Source organism: Asterias amurensis, chromosome 11 (assembly GCF_032118995.1).
Source record: "Asterias amurensis chromosome 11, ASM3211899v1".
Classification (NCBI taxonomy): Eukaryota; Metazoa; Echinodermata; class Asteroidea; order Forcipulatida; family Asteriidae; genus Asterias; species Asterias amurensis.
Genome location: NC_092658.1, coordinates 11340884 through 11357301, shown reverse-complemented (window position 1 = coordinate 11357301; position 16418 = coordinate 11340884). Strand labels below are relative to the sequence as shown.

The 16418-nt window shown below is 39.4% G+C and overlaps 1 protein-coding gene across 2 annotated transcripts; it reads left to right on the top strand.

The window, feature by feature from the left end:
- Window positions 1-573: 573 nt before the first annotated feature.
- Window positions 574-16275, top strand: LOC139944019 (tyrosine--tRNA ligase, mitochondrial-like). Of its 2 annotated transcripts, none has more exons than XM_071940953.1 (13): window positions 574-639; window positions 1664-1825; window positions 2856-3000; window positions 3563-3738; window positions 8036-8137; window positions 8474-8588; window positions 9247-9325; window positions 9619-9728; window positions 10853-10951; window positions 12589-12655; window positions 14335-14523; window positions 15098-15223; window positions 15727-16275. In XM_071940953.1, exons 1-13 carry the CDS (start codon window positions 593-595, stop codon window positions 15759-15761), a joined length of 1452 nt encoding a protein of 483 aa, XP_071797054.1. In that variant the 5' UTR covers window positions 574-592; the 3' UTR covers window positions 15762-16275. The 2 variants fall into 2 exon arrangements, with proteins under 2 accessions (XP_071797054.1, XP_071797053.1); XM_071940952.1 differs by having other exon boundaries at window positions 2853-3000.
- The last annotated feature ends 143 nt before the right edge of the window (window positions 16276-16418 follow it).

Genomic DNA, 16418 nt, shown 5'->3' with positions numbered 1-16418 from the left:
TCCCGTCGAGTTATTCCCCATACAAGTAAAAACACCCATTACGCCAGTGTAATTTTTTCCAAAGCATCAATCTTGAAAAAAATGTCCCTACACCTCTCGGCATTTATATGACAACATTTTTGACTCTAGGGTTGTTGACTTCCAACTTTATGTATTTTAGATCACATAAGCTATGTGATCTAAAATACATAAAGTTGGAAGTAAACAACCACAGAGTCACAAGGACAAAATATTCAAGCTGAAACCCTTTTGGGGCTCTCGAGCCTGTTTATTTTATAATATTTTGATGGCATACACAAAATTTATCAGCTCTCGCTCTATATGCTCTTTTTTTCCCCTCCCTATTTAAGATGCACTCTGCACTCAAGCCTCTGCTCACTTATAGCTCAGCCTAACTAGTTAAACTATCAGAATTTCATTTAAAAAGGAGTAATCGAAAACACAAGAAATGTTATAGTTTCTAGAAGTAGTGCCGGTCGCCCCTCCCCCGCCAAAGTTGAAATGAATCACAAAGCAAAAAGTTTGTAAACGTCATGTTGAAAGTTTATCACAAGAGGGCGACAGACCAAAAACTCAAAATACCAGTTTCAACATGGCGGCCTCCATTGTGATCAACATGTGTACTTCTAAACATTTTGTGTAAGTATACCCATATTTAATGAAGCTCATTTTACCACTATATCATACCTTAATTAACTTATTTTGGCTTCCTAATATTTAAGTCTATAGGATAACAAACCTGTGAAAATTTGTTTTGTTTATCTGTTTCATTATTTGTTTATCTGTTTCATTATCTGTTTAATTATTGCTTAGTAAATAGTATTTATTTAGCGCCTACAGTACGACTACGTACTGCTGTATTGTGTTTGTTTCCTTTTTTGTAAACTGATTGTTATGCTTTATTGCTTTCGTTAGGGGGTTCATACTCGACAAGCTTTGCTTTTTATGGGCCCCCTCCAACTCCATCACCTAGTGCTCTGTATGTTTTTTTGCTTGTTTTCCGTAATTTATATTTTGCCTTTGCTTGTATTTGTAAATGTAGTATTTAGTATTATAATAGTATTACTTCATGTATTATCATTATTCCATTTGCTTGTAAAACATAGTTCTTTATTCACTGCTAATTGTTTTGTTTATTTGTCTGGACTTGGAAATAAAGTGAATTGAATTGAATTGAATTGAATTGAAAATTGAATTAAGCTCAATCGGTCATCAAACTTGCGAGATACAGATAGGCCTAACTAATTAATAATGAAAGAAAAAAACACCCTTGTTAACTTGTTGTCACACGGGAAATTAGTCATCTCGCCCCCCAACACAGTGGCCCCTACGCTTTTTTGGTCGTGTCCAAAACGGCGACTTCGGCAACGGCCGATTTTTAAGTTAAATTTATTTATGGACATTTTTTTTTTTAGGGGACAAAATCTCTGGGGGGTAGTAGACCCAGTAACTTGGGCCATGCTTAGGCACTGTACTCTGTTTGTTTTTAAATTTTGTCATCATCAGTCGTACTAGCACGACCAATAATAATGACAAAATTTCGAGAGAAAAAAAAGAGTACAGCGCCCCAGATAGAATCTCCCGCTAAACGGCAGGTTTATCCGGAGGTCGGATATTTGATTCTTGCTCAAGTCATACACTTTGTTATGAATTCTTCCTCCAGGATGTCTACCGTTCTAAGTAGAGCGCTGCAGGATGTTTGTAGAAGAAAGAAACAATCGGTTGCATCGTTATCAAATCACTATCGAAGGTGCTACAGTAGTAATTCAAACATCTTAACGCTGAGTGAAAGAGGAATCTTCAAAGACATTTTTCCAGTAGCAAAGTAAGTTGGCAGATTCTATTGTGTCAGTAATCTTCCTGAACCTTCTAAAGAATACAGGACTGAAAAAAGGGAGACCGTCAGCAAAGGGCTAGTAGACTCAGTTTAGTGCAAGCATGTTGGGCCAAATAAAATAAAAATACCAGTTGATCGTCCACGCCCGCATCCTTTTTCGCGGCCATGTCCTTTTTTTTTACCATTTACTATTTTTTGATTTTTGTAAGGACTGTCCTAGGAGCTTTTCCCGAATCTAACTTGATGCTCTCGAACACTTGTAACCGTCTGTTTCATAAAACAATATTAGTGAATGCCTACCAGCGAATCTTTTTAGTGTTATCCGACCCTGTTAGTGTTAGTGTTAACACAGGTTCTCATGCAACTAATAGGTATAAATAAGTTTGCGGTTGATTCAAACTCTTTTGATATTTAACGAGAGAAAAAACTGCAAAATAAAACCCTCTTGATTGAAACTGCACGATGCATGGTTGGCAATAGGCCTGTGATGTGCGTAAAGTGCCTGTCACCAATGTGACCCTGGTTCGATTCCCGGTCGGGGCCATATGTGAGTTGAGTTGTGCGTTGGTTCTCTGCTGTGCCTTGAGGGTTTTTCAGACCATCCAGTTTTCCTCCCTTGGGAAAAATCTAACACTTTCGATCTCTGGCTGTGCTCTGTGGTCATAATGGGTTGATGTGGCTGCCTGCCAAAGGCGCCCTTGCATGCTTGCTTCTCGAACACGGTGGTAGCCGTGTCCTTCCCAATTCAGCTCTAAGCTCTCAGCTCTATTCCTGTTTTTCTGTTTAACTATAGTAATATTTTTAATAATAATTATTGTCTTATCATGTAAACTTGTACATATATTTTTGATGTAATTTTATTGTTAACCAAATGCCACTAGTCTATGACTTTTTATTTGGTCTTGTATTTTTATATGAAAATAAACCAATATTGAATTGAATTGAATTGAATTGAATAAGCTGCCAGTAAGGATTAGCCTCCCAAATTATATCTGAATTTCCTTGTTAATTCCAGCAGCGACTTGCCGAAAGTACTGACCTCTGAACCCCAGTGTTTGTACTGCGGCTTTGACCCCACAGCATCCAGTCTTCACGTTGGTAACCTTCTAGCCATCATTGCATTATTACATTGCCAGAGAGCTGGCCACAAGCCTATTGCATTGGTAAGTCTTAGATTAAAAACCAAAGACAAAGTTATTTTCCGAGACATGACTTTCTTTTAATGTAGTTTGCAAATTTTGTTTGCCCAAAGGAAAATCGCAAAACTGGGCTAAATTTTTATTCACTTTAAATGTATTTTCTTATGTTAAAGTTTGTGTAGATTTTTGGGTGTATTTATTGTACTGAAAACTAAATGATTCATTTGAATGGTTGTAATTTTATATATTCCTAACTGAACACTAACATTCTTATATATTATTCCTCAATTTTTTTTGTAAGGGCCAAAATGAGTTACCTGTTTTTGAGATAGTAAAGTGAATATGTATTTGAATTATAATAGTCTGAAAAGTCTATAAAAGCATGCTTGACGCTTGTTGTGGCCAAGCGGTCTAATACGACGAACTCAAGCTCAGGTCTCAGTCTTGACATTTGTATTCTTGACCAAAACACTTAACCAATATTTTTTTGTTCTTTTGATGGGACATAAAGCCGCAGGTCAAATGCAATTCATAATGCTATCGCAAAGAGAAGTTATTTCTTGAAATGTAAATCTCCTTTTTCCAGATTGGTGGTGCCACTGCGTTGGTCGGCGACCCCAGTGGCAAAACGAAGGAAAGAGAACCCCTACAGTCGACAGTGGTACAGTCCAATGCAGCCTCCATCAAGGACAGTCTGGAGAGGATCTTCACAAACCATGAGAGATATTTCTGGAAGGAGTCTAAACCCCTGCCCCAGATCAGGTTAGTACATCGTTGTTCCTAGTGGTGTATGGTCGCACAGTGCCAATTTCTCCCAAGAGAGAATTGCTTGATCATAACCCCTGGAAGTGTGACTTTACTGTATCAAATTATATGGAAAATGTTGAATAGTTCGAGGTTGGTCTTATCATCAACTGTATGTTTACAAATTAAAAACTGTGGAAGTAGTAAAATGTCATTATTGTAATAATAATAATAATAATACAAGGTATTTATAAAGCGCTCTAACTAACAGGGGAAAGTACCACAGCGCTGTACACACAAAATAAACAAAGAGCAAAGAATAAATAAAAGCTAGCAAATCAGGTGAACAGGTGGGTTTTGAGAGATTTCTTGAAGGCTGCTAGTGAGCTAGAGTGGCGGATGCTGTGAGGTAAATCATTCCAGAGTTTGGGGGCAGCAGCGTGGAAGCTTTTTTCACCAGTAGTGGTGCGTGTTTTGGGGATGGCAAGTAGTCTGGTGTCAGTAGATGACCGGAGGTATCTGTTAGGTTTGTACAACTGAATGAGATCCGTTAGGTATGAAGGCGCAGAGGCGGTATTGAGACATTTGAAGACCAGGGTAAGTATTTTAAAGTTGATACGGTTGGAGACTGTCAGCCAGTGAAGATCGTGAAGAATGGGAGTGACTCTGTCATATTTCTTGGCCTGGTAGATCAGTTTAGCTGCACGATTTTGGAGCCGTTGAAGGCGTTGACAGTCAACAGATGATATTCCATAGAGAAGAGAGTTAGCATAATCGAGACGAGACGTTACAAGGGCTCTAACAGCAGCATGGCATGTGGGCTTATCAATGTACATTCTTATCCGAGAAAGGTTACGTAGACTGAAATTAACGGATCGGCAAATAGAAGTGACTTGGTCGGACATCCGCATGGCCTGGTCAAACTCCACTCCAAGATTTCTGATATTCGTGGAAGGCTGGATGATTTCGGAGTCTACTTGGAGGGAAACATCAGATAGCGAACTGAGACATCTACTGTTGGCACAGACAAAGAAATCAGTTTTGGAATCGTTGAGTTGAAGCATGTTGCTTAACATCCATTGTTTTATGTCCATTATACATTGCGACAATGTGGAAAGAGCTTGATTAATTTCACCAGGGTTGTTGGGATTAAATTGAATGTACAGCTGGGTATCGTCAGCATAGAAGTGATAGCGAATGTGCTCAAACCGTTCAATAATTGTGGCCAGGGGATAAGTAAATAGGGAAAACAGCTGAGGCCCTACCACAGAACCTTGTGGTAAACCGAACTCCAATACCTGGGGGTCAGATAGCTCACTAGCAACCTTAACTCTATTAGTGCGACCAACAAGGTATGAATGAAACCACTGTTGAACATGACCTGTTAACCCAAAAACATTATATAATCTATCCAAGAGGGAAACATAATCAATGGTATCGAACGCCGCCGACAGATCCAGCAACACCACGAAAACAGCCTGCCGATCATCAAGAGCACGCATTATGTCACTCTTGATTCTCAGCAATGCCGTCTCAGTGCTGTGGCCAGACCTGTAAGCAGACTGAAACTTCTGAAACAACATATTAGTACAAAGATGATCATTGATACGAGTTAAAGCAACCTTTTCAATCAGTTTCGATATAAATGCCAAGTTAGAAACCGGTCTATAGTTCTTGAGATTGTTCACGTCTAGCCCGGGCTTCTTTAGAATGGGAGATACTATGGCTTCCTTGAGGCTCGATGGGAAGGAACCTGTGGCAAGCGAGCTATTGACGATTGAAACCAGAGCAGAGAGGAGAGTCCCGGTATTCAATTTCAACATCCATGTCGGGAGAGGGTCCAGGTCGCATGACTTGCTCGGTGCTTTGCTAATGAGTCTGAGGACCTCGTCCTCATCGGCAAGGGGGAAGTCAGAGAGTTGAGGTACTTGTACTAGGCAATCAGCATGCTGGAGTGAAACGGGTTCAGGGGTGTGGGTGAGTGAACACATGATGTTAGATCTTATTTTGGCAACTTTGTCTTTGAAGAAAGTTGCAAACCGGTTGCTCAATGTTTTCAAGGGTTGGCCAGATGGAAGGGGAGGAGCCCCTTTGTTTAACAGTGAGTTGATAGTTTGAAACACCGCTTTTGTGTCAGCAGATGAAAGATGGGCCTTGAAGTACTTCGACTTTTCATGACGTATGAGCTTGGTAAGTGAGTTGATCTGACTCACATACGCATGGTGGTCATCAGGATGTCTGGTTTTACGCCATTTTCTCTCAAGTTGTCTGCGGTTGCGTCTTGCGAGGTGAATGTCATTCGTATACCAAGGTTGCTGTTGTTTAAACCTGCGTGTCCTTATCTTGACGGGGCAGTGAGCATCGAGAACACCGAGGACAGCGTTGTCATAAAATAAAAGTTGATCACTGGGGCAACTGTCGTATGGAAACAGCTGAAAAGACCGGGTAAGATCATTGGTGAATGAATCAGTGTCGAGGGTGCGGTAGTTCCTAACCTTCGATTGTACCAACTGTCGAGTAGGTTTGGCATGGTCAATGATGCATACAATAACATGATGATCCGAGTAGAGATTATTGACACTGTTACAGTTTTGCACGAGGGTATCCGCTTGACGCGATATCACAAGGTCAAGTGTGTGACCATATTTGTGGGTGGCTCCATAGACATGTTGCTGTAGGTCATGGTCGACAAGCAGTGTGAGAAATTGAGCAACTTCAGGTTTACTTGGGATATCGAGGTGCAGATTGAAGTCCCCTAGTATCAGGTGATTGCCGGAGAGGGGTGAGATCTCAGCCAGAAAATCGTTGAACTCCGACAAAAACTGTGGTGTATTCAGACCGTTCTTTGCGGAGGGGGGCGGTCTGTAGATTGCAAACAACCGAAGCTGTTTAGTAGGGTTGGTGATGTAGGCAAGTTCGAATGATTGAGCTGATGATATGTTGGACTCAGCGAAGGATAAGTTGAGAGATGCCTTGCTGAAGATTGCGATTCCACCTCCAAACGTATCACTGTTACGTGACTTGCTAAGGCAGACGTAACCCGGAGGTGTGGCCTCGCCAATTATCGCACAATCCTCCTTTCTGAGCCATGATTCTGTAATGACCATGATGTCAACGTCATGTTCAAGTATATAGTCACATGTGAGGATAGCCTTATTCCTGACAGAGTTAGCATTCCAGAGGTGCACGTTAAGTTTAGTGTAGGTCTCACGGGCAATAGGCGTCAAGTTATTCATGTTAGCACCGGACTGACTAACATGTACACTGATATGTACATCAGGTGTAGAACTGATGCTCGGTATATGATATATTTCCAATGGAGAAAGTTTGGAAGTTACCTGGTTTCGATGCAGTTTGTTACGTCTTATATGGCGTCCAGCTCGCCTACTCCGGTACCGGAAAATACCGAGATCTTTGAGGGTGTTGTACACTGGCGGTGGTATCTCCAATTTGCGGGTATCTTGGTATCTAATGGCAAGCATTTCAGCATGGTTGTACTGCAAGGTGGTGTCAGTAGGTGGTGGCTCCATAGAATTTGGGTGTTGACGCGTGTAAGTCCCATTCATGATAAGGGGCTGAGTGTCATCATCTATTGATACTGTCATTTGCATATGAATGCAAGACTGGACACCCAAGGGTGATAGGGTATACAAGTACCAATACGTCAGAATCCAAAAAGCTGGAGGCAAAATCATGTTGAAAAATACAAGTTCCATATGTCAGATTTCCAAATAGACATAATCACCGGTGTCAGGGTATCACAGGAAGTACATGCACAAATGTTGGGCGCAAAACGAGATCAAAAAAGGATAGAAAATCCAGAAAACTTGAGGAGCACATAGAAGTGGCAGCAGCTCAATCAGCGCCCTCTATGTGTGATCCAATATCTTAATTCTTCTTAAGCACCAACCCTTATCCAAGCCCTCCTAGATTTTCCAACCCAATACCCCCCCCCCCCCCAAACACTCAATGGATCTCTTATTTCACAGTCACACCGCCTTGGTCAACTTTTTCCTCATGCACTGTGTAAGTCCAGTCTTTTTCCTACCAGTGCTTCCTAACTGACTCCCACTATGAATGACACTGACCCCAACCCCAGCATTCCTTCTACCCTTTCCATGGATATCTTATACCCACATCGACCCTCACCCCAACCCGGATTGAGTTAATCCTCTGTAAAGCCCCACCTACCTCCAACCTCTACTTCGTGACGCCCAGCTGCGAATCACACAATTTTCTTTTGCAAAAATGGAATTAAGTTTGAGACAGAAGACTAACTTCTGATGTTTCAGGTTTTTTTTTTTTTTCACTCCAGAATTATGGATAACCACAGCTGGTATAAAGACATTAATGTTATCAGTTTTCTCTCTGGTGTTGGTCGGAAGCTTCGGATGGGAACACTTCTCTCAAGACAAAGGTATTTTTCTTCTTCAAAATATAGACCTTGGGCATATGCTCGTCATTGTTTATTGTTGTACATGTAGGTCCATAGCGTGGCACAATGTTCCACCACTCAAATGGCAAGGATCTGTTTGTGCGAATTTATAAACACATTTATCGTATGCATGTGAATTTTCTGACGTGTCTGACTCATTTGGTAAAAATTGTTTGTAACTTACAATAGTTTTATTCTTAGTGCCAATGGAATCTAAGTTTCTTAATATTGATGGTGCGGACAATCATTTTTTTTAAATTGTACTTCCTATTCTAGTTCCAATTCTAACTCCATGATCCGTGTTTAACCTGCCAACAGTGTGCAGACTCGCTTAGCCAGCGACCAGGGAATGAATTTTGCCGAGTTCTCCTACCAACTCTTCCAAGCCTATGACTTTCTGCATCTACACAGGGAACATGGCTGCCTCATTCAAGTGAGTGAAGACCTTATCAGAATTTGCGCCTTGCGGCTTCAGCTATGGCTAGATTTCTATGTCATCATGCATGAAAGACTTCCTTAGCAACAGCCGTAGCCATAGCTGCAGCTGCCATTTTTGATCTGGTTTTATAGACCTTTTATTTTGTTGATAAACAAACCGCCTTGGTTGGCATGGTCAGCCGAATGTTAGTAAAACACTCAATCGTAAAAACAGATGTTTTAACAAAATTCAACACTTTCTGCAAACTTTCAATTAAACAAAATACCTCTTATAATTAGTTGTTATATTTTAAACAAAATCAACAAATTTTGTTACTTTGTTACCAAAAATAGCGAGCTTTTCTTGATTTGCATTAATGGCTTTCCATAGTTTTCTAATCTGGGTTGGCAAAAACTTGGGCTGTGACACTGCAAAAGAAAGGTCTATAGGTCCCTTGTAGTGACGCAACTATGGCTGCTCATTACGAGCGTCATATGGCATTTAAAGACATTTTTTTCCTAAAACACACACTGGCACAGTAACAGATCGAGAATTTGACACCCAAAATGGCAAGACCAAGATTTATTATGTGTGATGACGTCAGGACCTAATTTTCACTGCTTTGCTTACAAGTATTTAGGGGTTCACTGTGTGCTTTTTGATGTGTTTCTAGCTTGGAGGAACTGACCAGCTTGGTAATCTGATGACAGGTCATGACCTTGTGAAGAAAGTCACTGGAAAGGAAGTTTATGGTAAGGTCATCTTGTGTTTGACCTTTCATGCTAGTTATCTGGATGGGGGACGGGTTCAAAACAACATAACACTGTTATTTTGGCATAACCTGACAGACTCTAAAAAAATACAGCCTGGGAGAATAAAAAATTACCATGAAATCTATGAAAGTAAAAATAAACTTAACAAATCAAAAGAGAAAACTTCATCGATGTTTCCAAGAATTTGTTAATAATTGAGAATTTTATTTTAACATAACCAATTTGTATCATAATTTTAAATTTTATTGTATAATAATTTGTTATCATAACAGGAATTGCAATCCCATTGGTGACCAGTTCCACGGGTGCTAAACTGGGCAAGACTGCTGGCAATGCTGTATGGGTCAATGAGGACAAGACATCACCCTTTGACCTCTACCAGGTTAGTGTCTGGGGTCATGTCTGAGCCAACAGCTTTAAAGACACTGGACACCTTTGGTAATTGTCAACGACCAGTATTCTTTTTTGGTGTATCCCAACATATGCATAAAATAACAAACCTGTGCAAAATTTTGGCTCATCTGGTCATGGAAGTTACAAGAGAATAATGAAAGAAAAAACACCCTTGTTGCACATTTTTGTGTGCTTTCAGATGCATATACACAAGTGAGAAATTACCCCTTTCTCTAAACCGACGTTGCTTCAGAGGGAGCCGTTTCGCAGCTCCCCATTAGGCTACACCAAGTCAGTTTTTATGCTAAGAATTGTTTTGATTAATTACCAATAGTGTCCAGCCGTCGATTTCACCAAGCTCTTCCTAACTTAGGATCGATCTTAGGACTTAGGACGGGTTCAGTTCCATATCAAAATACGTAGGACGCATTGAACCCATCTTAAGTTAGGACGGGTTACTCGTCCTAACTCGAGTTAAGATTAATCCTAGGGTTTCGTGAAATGGGCTGCAATGCCTTAAAGTTATGGCTATCCTGTTGGAAAGTCATTGCGACTTATTCTGGTGTACACGTAGTAATAATAATAATAATATTTTAAATTTATATTGCGCTCCTTACATACAAAATGATCAAAGGCGCAGAACACATGTTAAAAAGTACAGAGTGGAAGAAAAAGACGAAGAAAAAAGACTGGTCACCAGGCCAGTGCCCAAACAGAAGTATGGGGATACGTCTGTCCCGCCAACAGAGAACTAATGTTACTTATAACATAGGCCTATCCCTGCTGGCATCGGTAATGTTTTGACCTTTTTAGGAGACAGACGCCTCTAAAGGCCCGGTCACACAGGCCCCGATAACTAGAACGATAACGAGAACGATAAAAATGCACGACCTCGATTGGTTGAATGAGCGTGGGCGTATTCTGCGTGGAGCATTTCAACCAATCGAGGGCGTGCATTTTTATCGTTCTCGTTATCGGGGCCTGTGTGACCGGGCCTTCACCCTATCTATGCTAAAATTCTAAACTAACTGGCAAGGTGACCATTTATATGCATCCAAACTCCAAAGCTGGCATACACTATTATTAAACACTGACTGTCTGATTTATTTGCAGTATTTTGTACGGCTTCCAGATGCTGACATGGAAAGATACCTGAAGTTGTTCACTTTCTTGCCCCTAAATGAAATCGATGATATTATTACCAAACACAAGGTAGGAACTCACAAGTGACACTCTCTACAATGGAGCATTATGCATTATCCAGAAGACGATCAGAGCATACTGATTGAAACGTTGAGTTGAAACCAACGGTTCTTTTCAGAACCACCCCAACTCATTAGAGATAGTCATTACATGGTGTTACCGCAAACCTTTCTATATCGTATTTCCACCATGCAAAGTTTCAAATCCTAATTATGCATTAACCTTATCACACCGCTAAGTTTATAACAAAAATGTATTCCCTGCATAACATCACCAAGTGGATAAGATCTGGTGTTTCTGATCAGCAGAGTGCAAGTTTGAGTCTCGGTCGTGACACTTGTGTCCTTAAGTTAAACAATTAGGCCCTTTTCGAAATGACTGGATTGGGCTTTGGAGTCGGCTCAGGCTAGCATTGCCCCGCCGGTTGTTTTGACAATTGCGCGTGCTTTGGGTATACACGCACAGGGTTTCAGACGAGAGAACGGAGCCTTAAGCTGAATCCCAAGCCGAAGCTGTGGTTTTGAAAAGGGCGTTAACCATTGTTGATGTGCCTTCGGATTGGACTTATAACCCTAGGTTGAGTGTTTTGTGTGATGCAAGCAACAGATCCAGTGACGAGTGTACTTAAAGGAACACGTTGCCTTGGATCGGTCGAGTTGGTCTTTGAAAAGCGTTTGCAACCGTTTATTATAAAATGCATATGATTAGAAAGATATTTTTTAAAAGTAGTATGTAATTATCCACACAAATATCACTCGAAATTGCCTGGTTTTCCTTTTACCTCGTCGACAAACACGGTCAGCCATTTATAAATACATATTATTTAAATATAAATTAAATATATATTAATTAATAAATAAAATATATATTTTTATAAATGGCCGACCGGGTTAGTTTGCAAAGTAAAAGGAAAACCATGCAATTTCGAGGTAAATGTGCGTGGATCATTGTATTCTACTTTTAAAACATCTTTCTAACCATATGCATTTTATAAAAAATGGTTGCAAACGCTTTTCAAAGACCAACTCGACCGATCCAAGGCAACGTCTTCTTTAAAGCCATTATACACTTTCGGTACAGAAAAAAAAATAAAAGTTCACAGATTTACAAATAATTTACAGGGTTTACAGAAGGTAATGGTGACAGACTTATCTTGAAATATTATTCCATGAAATGCTTTACTTTTTGAGAAAACATTAAAATAGTTATCAATTCTCGATAGCGAGAATTACGGGTTTATTTTAAACACATGTCATGACACGGCGAAACTTGGGGAAACAAGGGTGGGTTTTCCCGTTGTTTTCTTCCTGACTCCAAAGACCGATTGAGCCTAAATTTTCACAGGTTTGTTGTTTTGTATATAAGTTGTGATACACGAAGTGTCAGCCTTGGACAATATTGTTTACCGAAAGTGTCCAATGGCTTTAAGAGAAGGGGTTCGCCCTGGTGTTTATGTTACAACTGGCTGCTTATTAGGCCACAGCACCTTGTTAACCAGTAAATGGTGCTATGTAAAGCTATAAGTTCTGATATCTTACAGGAAGAATACTGAATGATGGAGATCCATGAGCATCACTGAGGGATGGATTTAAATTTTATAGTTGAAGCCACTATTATTATGTTTTTATTATATTTATTTTCTCCAGAAGACACCTAAGAATCGCAAAGCCCAAGAGAAACTGGCCGAACAGGTTCTGCTGCTGGTGCATGGAGGTAAGGAAACATTTGGTTTTGCAGTAAAAAGGATATTAATTCAAAATATATGAAAAATTTGGGGGGCTAATCATCCTTACTCGCAGCTAAGAGCTGAATTGCAAAGGACGCGGCTATAACGTGTTCGAGAAGCAGGCATGCAAGGGCACCTTTGGCTGCCAGCCACATCAACCCATTATGACCACGGAGCACAGCCAAGATCAAAAGTTTTTGTTTTTTCCCGAGGGAGGAAAACCAGATGGTCTGGAAAACCCTTGTGGCACAGCAGGGAACCAACACACAACTTAACTCACATATGGCCCCGGGGTCACCTTGGTGAGAGGCGAATGCTTTAGCGCTTTACACACAAGCTACATATGATCGTCTATATATTCTGTGCTCCTCTTTGTTGCCATGAATGGATATATTTTGTTTATGCCTCTGATGACGGCCCAGTATGGATCGAAAACTAAGGCCAAATATAGATATGTATTTGTTAATGTGATTTCATGACTTATTTAAAGACACTGGACACTATTGGTAATTGTCAAAGACCAGTCTTCTCACTTGGTGTATCTCAACATATGCATAAAATAACAAACCAGTGAAAATTTGAGCTCAATTGGTCATCGAAGTTGCGAGATAATAATGAAAGAAGAAAAAAAATTGTCACACGAAGTTGTGTGCGTTTAGATGGTTGATTTCAAGACCTCAAATTCTAAATCTGAGGTCTCGAAATCAAATTCGTGGAACATCACTTCTTTCTCGAAAACTACGTCACTTCAGAGGGAGCCGTTTCTCACAATGTTTTATACCATCAACCTCTCCCCATTACACATTACCAAGTAAGGTTTTATGCTAATAATTATTTTGAGTAATTACCAATAGTGTCCACTGCCTTTAACTGTACTCATATTTCCATGTTTAAAAGTGGTTTTTGCATTTTTCCTGTTGGCGTTTGCACCATTTGCCAAACTTTTGCTTGGACACTATTTAATCGATTTTGTTTTAAAGTTTTTCCCAAATTAAAGCTGAATTCTTCAGTTTTGACATATCTGTCAGCATATGTTAAATCTCATCACTGTGTTTACGAGTTATTAATTCCTAAACATGATTTATAAAAATAAATAGACCTGCCACAGAGCGCTTTTGATGCACAAACCAAAATCTTACCATGTATTATGTGTTACCATTATATCTTACCATCCTCTTTCTGTATTTATTGTTCTAATGTGTTATATAATTTTTAATTGTCTACTTTTTTACATGGAGCCTTTGAGCAGCGTTGCATTGCCTCATTTTGGAGCTTTTAATTTTGGTCGTCTCTTTTTCTAATTTTCTTGGTTGTTCTCTGAACGTTAAAACATTGTAATTTTTATTATTATTGCTACTGAATAGAATTGGTAATAATCTTCTCTCTTGTACATAATGTGTAATGTGATTTTTAATGGTTTAATGTTTTAATTGTACATTGTCATGCGTCTGGAATTGGTGCAATATAAACCATTTTTTTTTTTATGCAAGTCGCCAGACACACAAGGCCTGAAGGCCACTTCAAGGTGTGGGCTACGATTATTTTTGTCCAGAGGCCGTTGCCACCTACTCCTAGGGCTGAAACAGTCCATACGGATGTTATTATCTAAAAAAAAACAATTCAAATTCTATTTTAAAAAAATTGAGTATGGTTATTTTCATTACAGAGAGTGGTTTAGACAAAGCTATTCGGCAGACTGATGCCCTGTACAGTACTGACCCACAAAGCTTGGAGCAGCTGAATGCAACGGAGATTACCGAGCTGTTCCGAGGAGCCTCAATCACCAGTCTACTCCTAGAGCCTGGATACAGTGTGGGGCAGTTACTGGATAGGCTCAAGTGCCTACCACAAGGATGTGAGTAGTCAGGGAACTAGATATAGTCTAAAGATGGTAGACTTTAGAACACTACATGTAGATGGGGAAGCATACATATTTATAGGAATATCCTTTTTTTTTTTTTTTTTTGCATGAGTACATTTAAAGTTCAATGACCCGATACTCTTCAAAAGTATGGTGTGCCCCCCTCTTTATTATTAATATTAAAGTCTATTAAACCTATTTTCAAATGTATTGCATTATGTATTACTTTGTGTACTAAATTGCTTTTTGTATTTTATAATGTCTAGTATTCCAACCTTGAGTTTACTTTATATACTAGCCATGCCAATATCTAAGTTGTAATTTGTAATAGTGTTTTCATATTCTTATAATTGTTTTTGTTTTGTTATTGTATGAGTGGGGTCTCTACTCGACAAGCTGATGCTTCTTGGAGACCTCCATCCTCACACAAAATCCTATTAATAATAATAATAAATAATATTTGTAGAGCACCTTTTACAAAAGTAAAGTGCCTATTTATGTTTATTGATCTCTTTTACAATTATTATTACATGGTGTTACCGCAAACTCTTCTCTATACAATTAATAGATCGAGGAGAGAAGATTTTACAAGGTGGCGGTGTGTATATTAACCACCAAAGGGTGACCAGGGCAGACCAGGTTCTGATCAATGGGGAACATATACTCAACAATAATCTCACTCTCGTTAGGATAGGTAAGTTCTCTACATCTCATACACCAATTAATCAATCAATAAAGTGAAGGACACACAGCATCCCGAGCCTGCCCAGTGATCTTGGTCCAGATGACCTGGTCCAACATAACCGTTTACCTTTTGTGGTGTGGTTTAAAAAATTGGCCAGTCCAGTTTTTAATATTTTATGTCATTGATTATTTTATCCTTTTGTTGGTTGCTATTTTTATTTGTACAGCACCTTGAGATCAAGTTATGGATGTAAGGCGCTTTATAATTTTTGACATTGCCTTATTGTCATTCATGAAGCCAATTACAGCAACATGTTATCATTGCAAATGTGGTATCGGTTTAAAGAGGAACACTTCAGCTTTACATTGATACAGGTATATAACATTATACAACGAGAGTAATTGTACATAAACAAGTTTCCCAACTTTTTGTGAGCAGTTTATTATTATTAGTCTAGTCTCAATTTTACTTCAGGTAGATAACCTGTTTGTTTCTTCCTTTTTCTCTTATAGGGAAAAAGAACTATTATGTTGTGAAGTGGGTATGAAGAACCGCTACTCAAGAATCAACGGGTAGCATCGAGTGTACCCTGAAGCACCTTTGTTTTGAACTTAGCATCTGCCTTGTGAACACGATGGTCTCCAGTGGAGGTTGTAGACATCCTCTCAAGGTGTTTTGTAGGGTGAGTTGATCAGACACCTACATGCATTAAAGAACCGAAAGAGCGTGGCTACTTCTACAGTAAACATTTGCAAAAAACTTTGGTTTAAAAAAATTAGTGTGTGTCAACATCAGCAAACATTTGCAGTCGCCGACTCATTTCTGAGTCGTAAGTGAAAAGGTCGTCACTCCTCTACCCGATGGGTGCAATTGTGTGCCTCCCTATTGACATCAAAGAGTGGATGCGCAAGCATTCGGTGTCACTAATAATGAAAACATTTGCACAAACAATGTTTGCCTTCTTAATGACAATCAAGTCTGTGCAACATCATGTCTTATTACATCTAATCTTTTTCTGCAAAACTTTCCCAAATTGGCTTATGGTGGACGTGGTTTTAGGTCGTATGGCTGACGTTTATATTCCAGCCTTAAAAATTTCTGAAAATTAATTCTTTGAAGGGACACAGAAAAGCTTTTAGAATAACAACCCAAAAATGTTTAAGGACACTTAATAATGTCAAATAAATTTCTTTTGAAAACAAGA

Excerpts from the sequence above, each read along its gene's own strand:
- LOC139944019 (XM_071940952.1), top strand. The coding sequence starts at position 593 with ATGGCGGCCTCCATTGTGATCAACATGTGTACTTCTAAACATTTTGT. Across the intron at positions 640-1,663 it reads TGTACTTCTAAACATTTTGT|GATGTCTACCGTTCTAAGTA; the intron begins GTAAGTATACCC and ends TTCTTCCTCCAG. Across the intron at positions 14,524-15,097 it reads CAAGTGCCTACCACAAGGAT|ATCGAGGAGAGAAGATTTTA; the intron begins GTGAGTAGTCAG and ends TACAATTAATAG.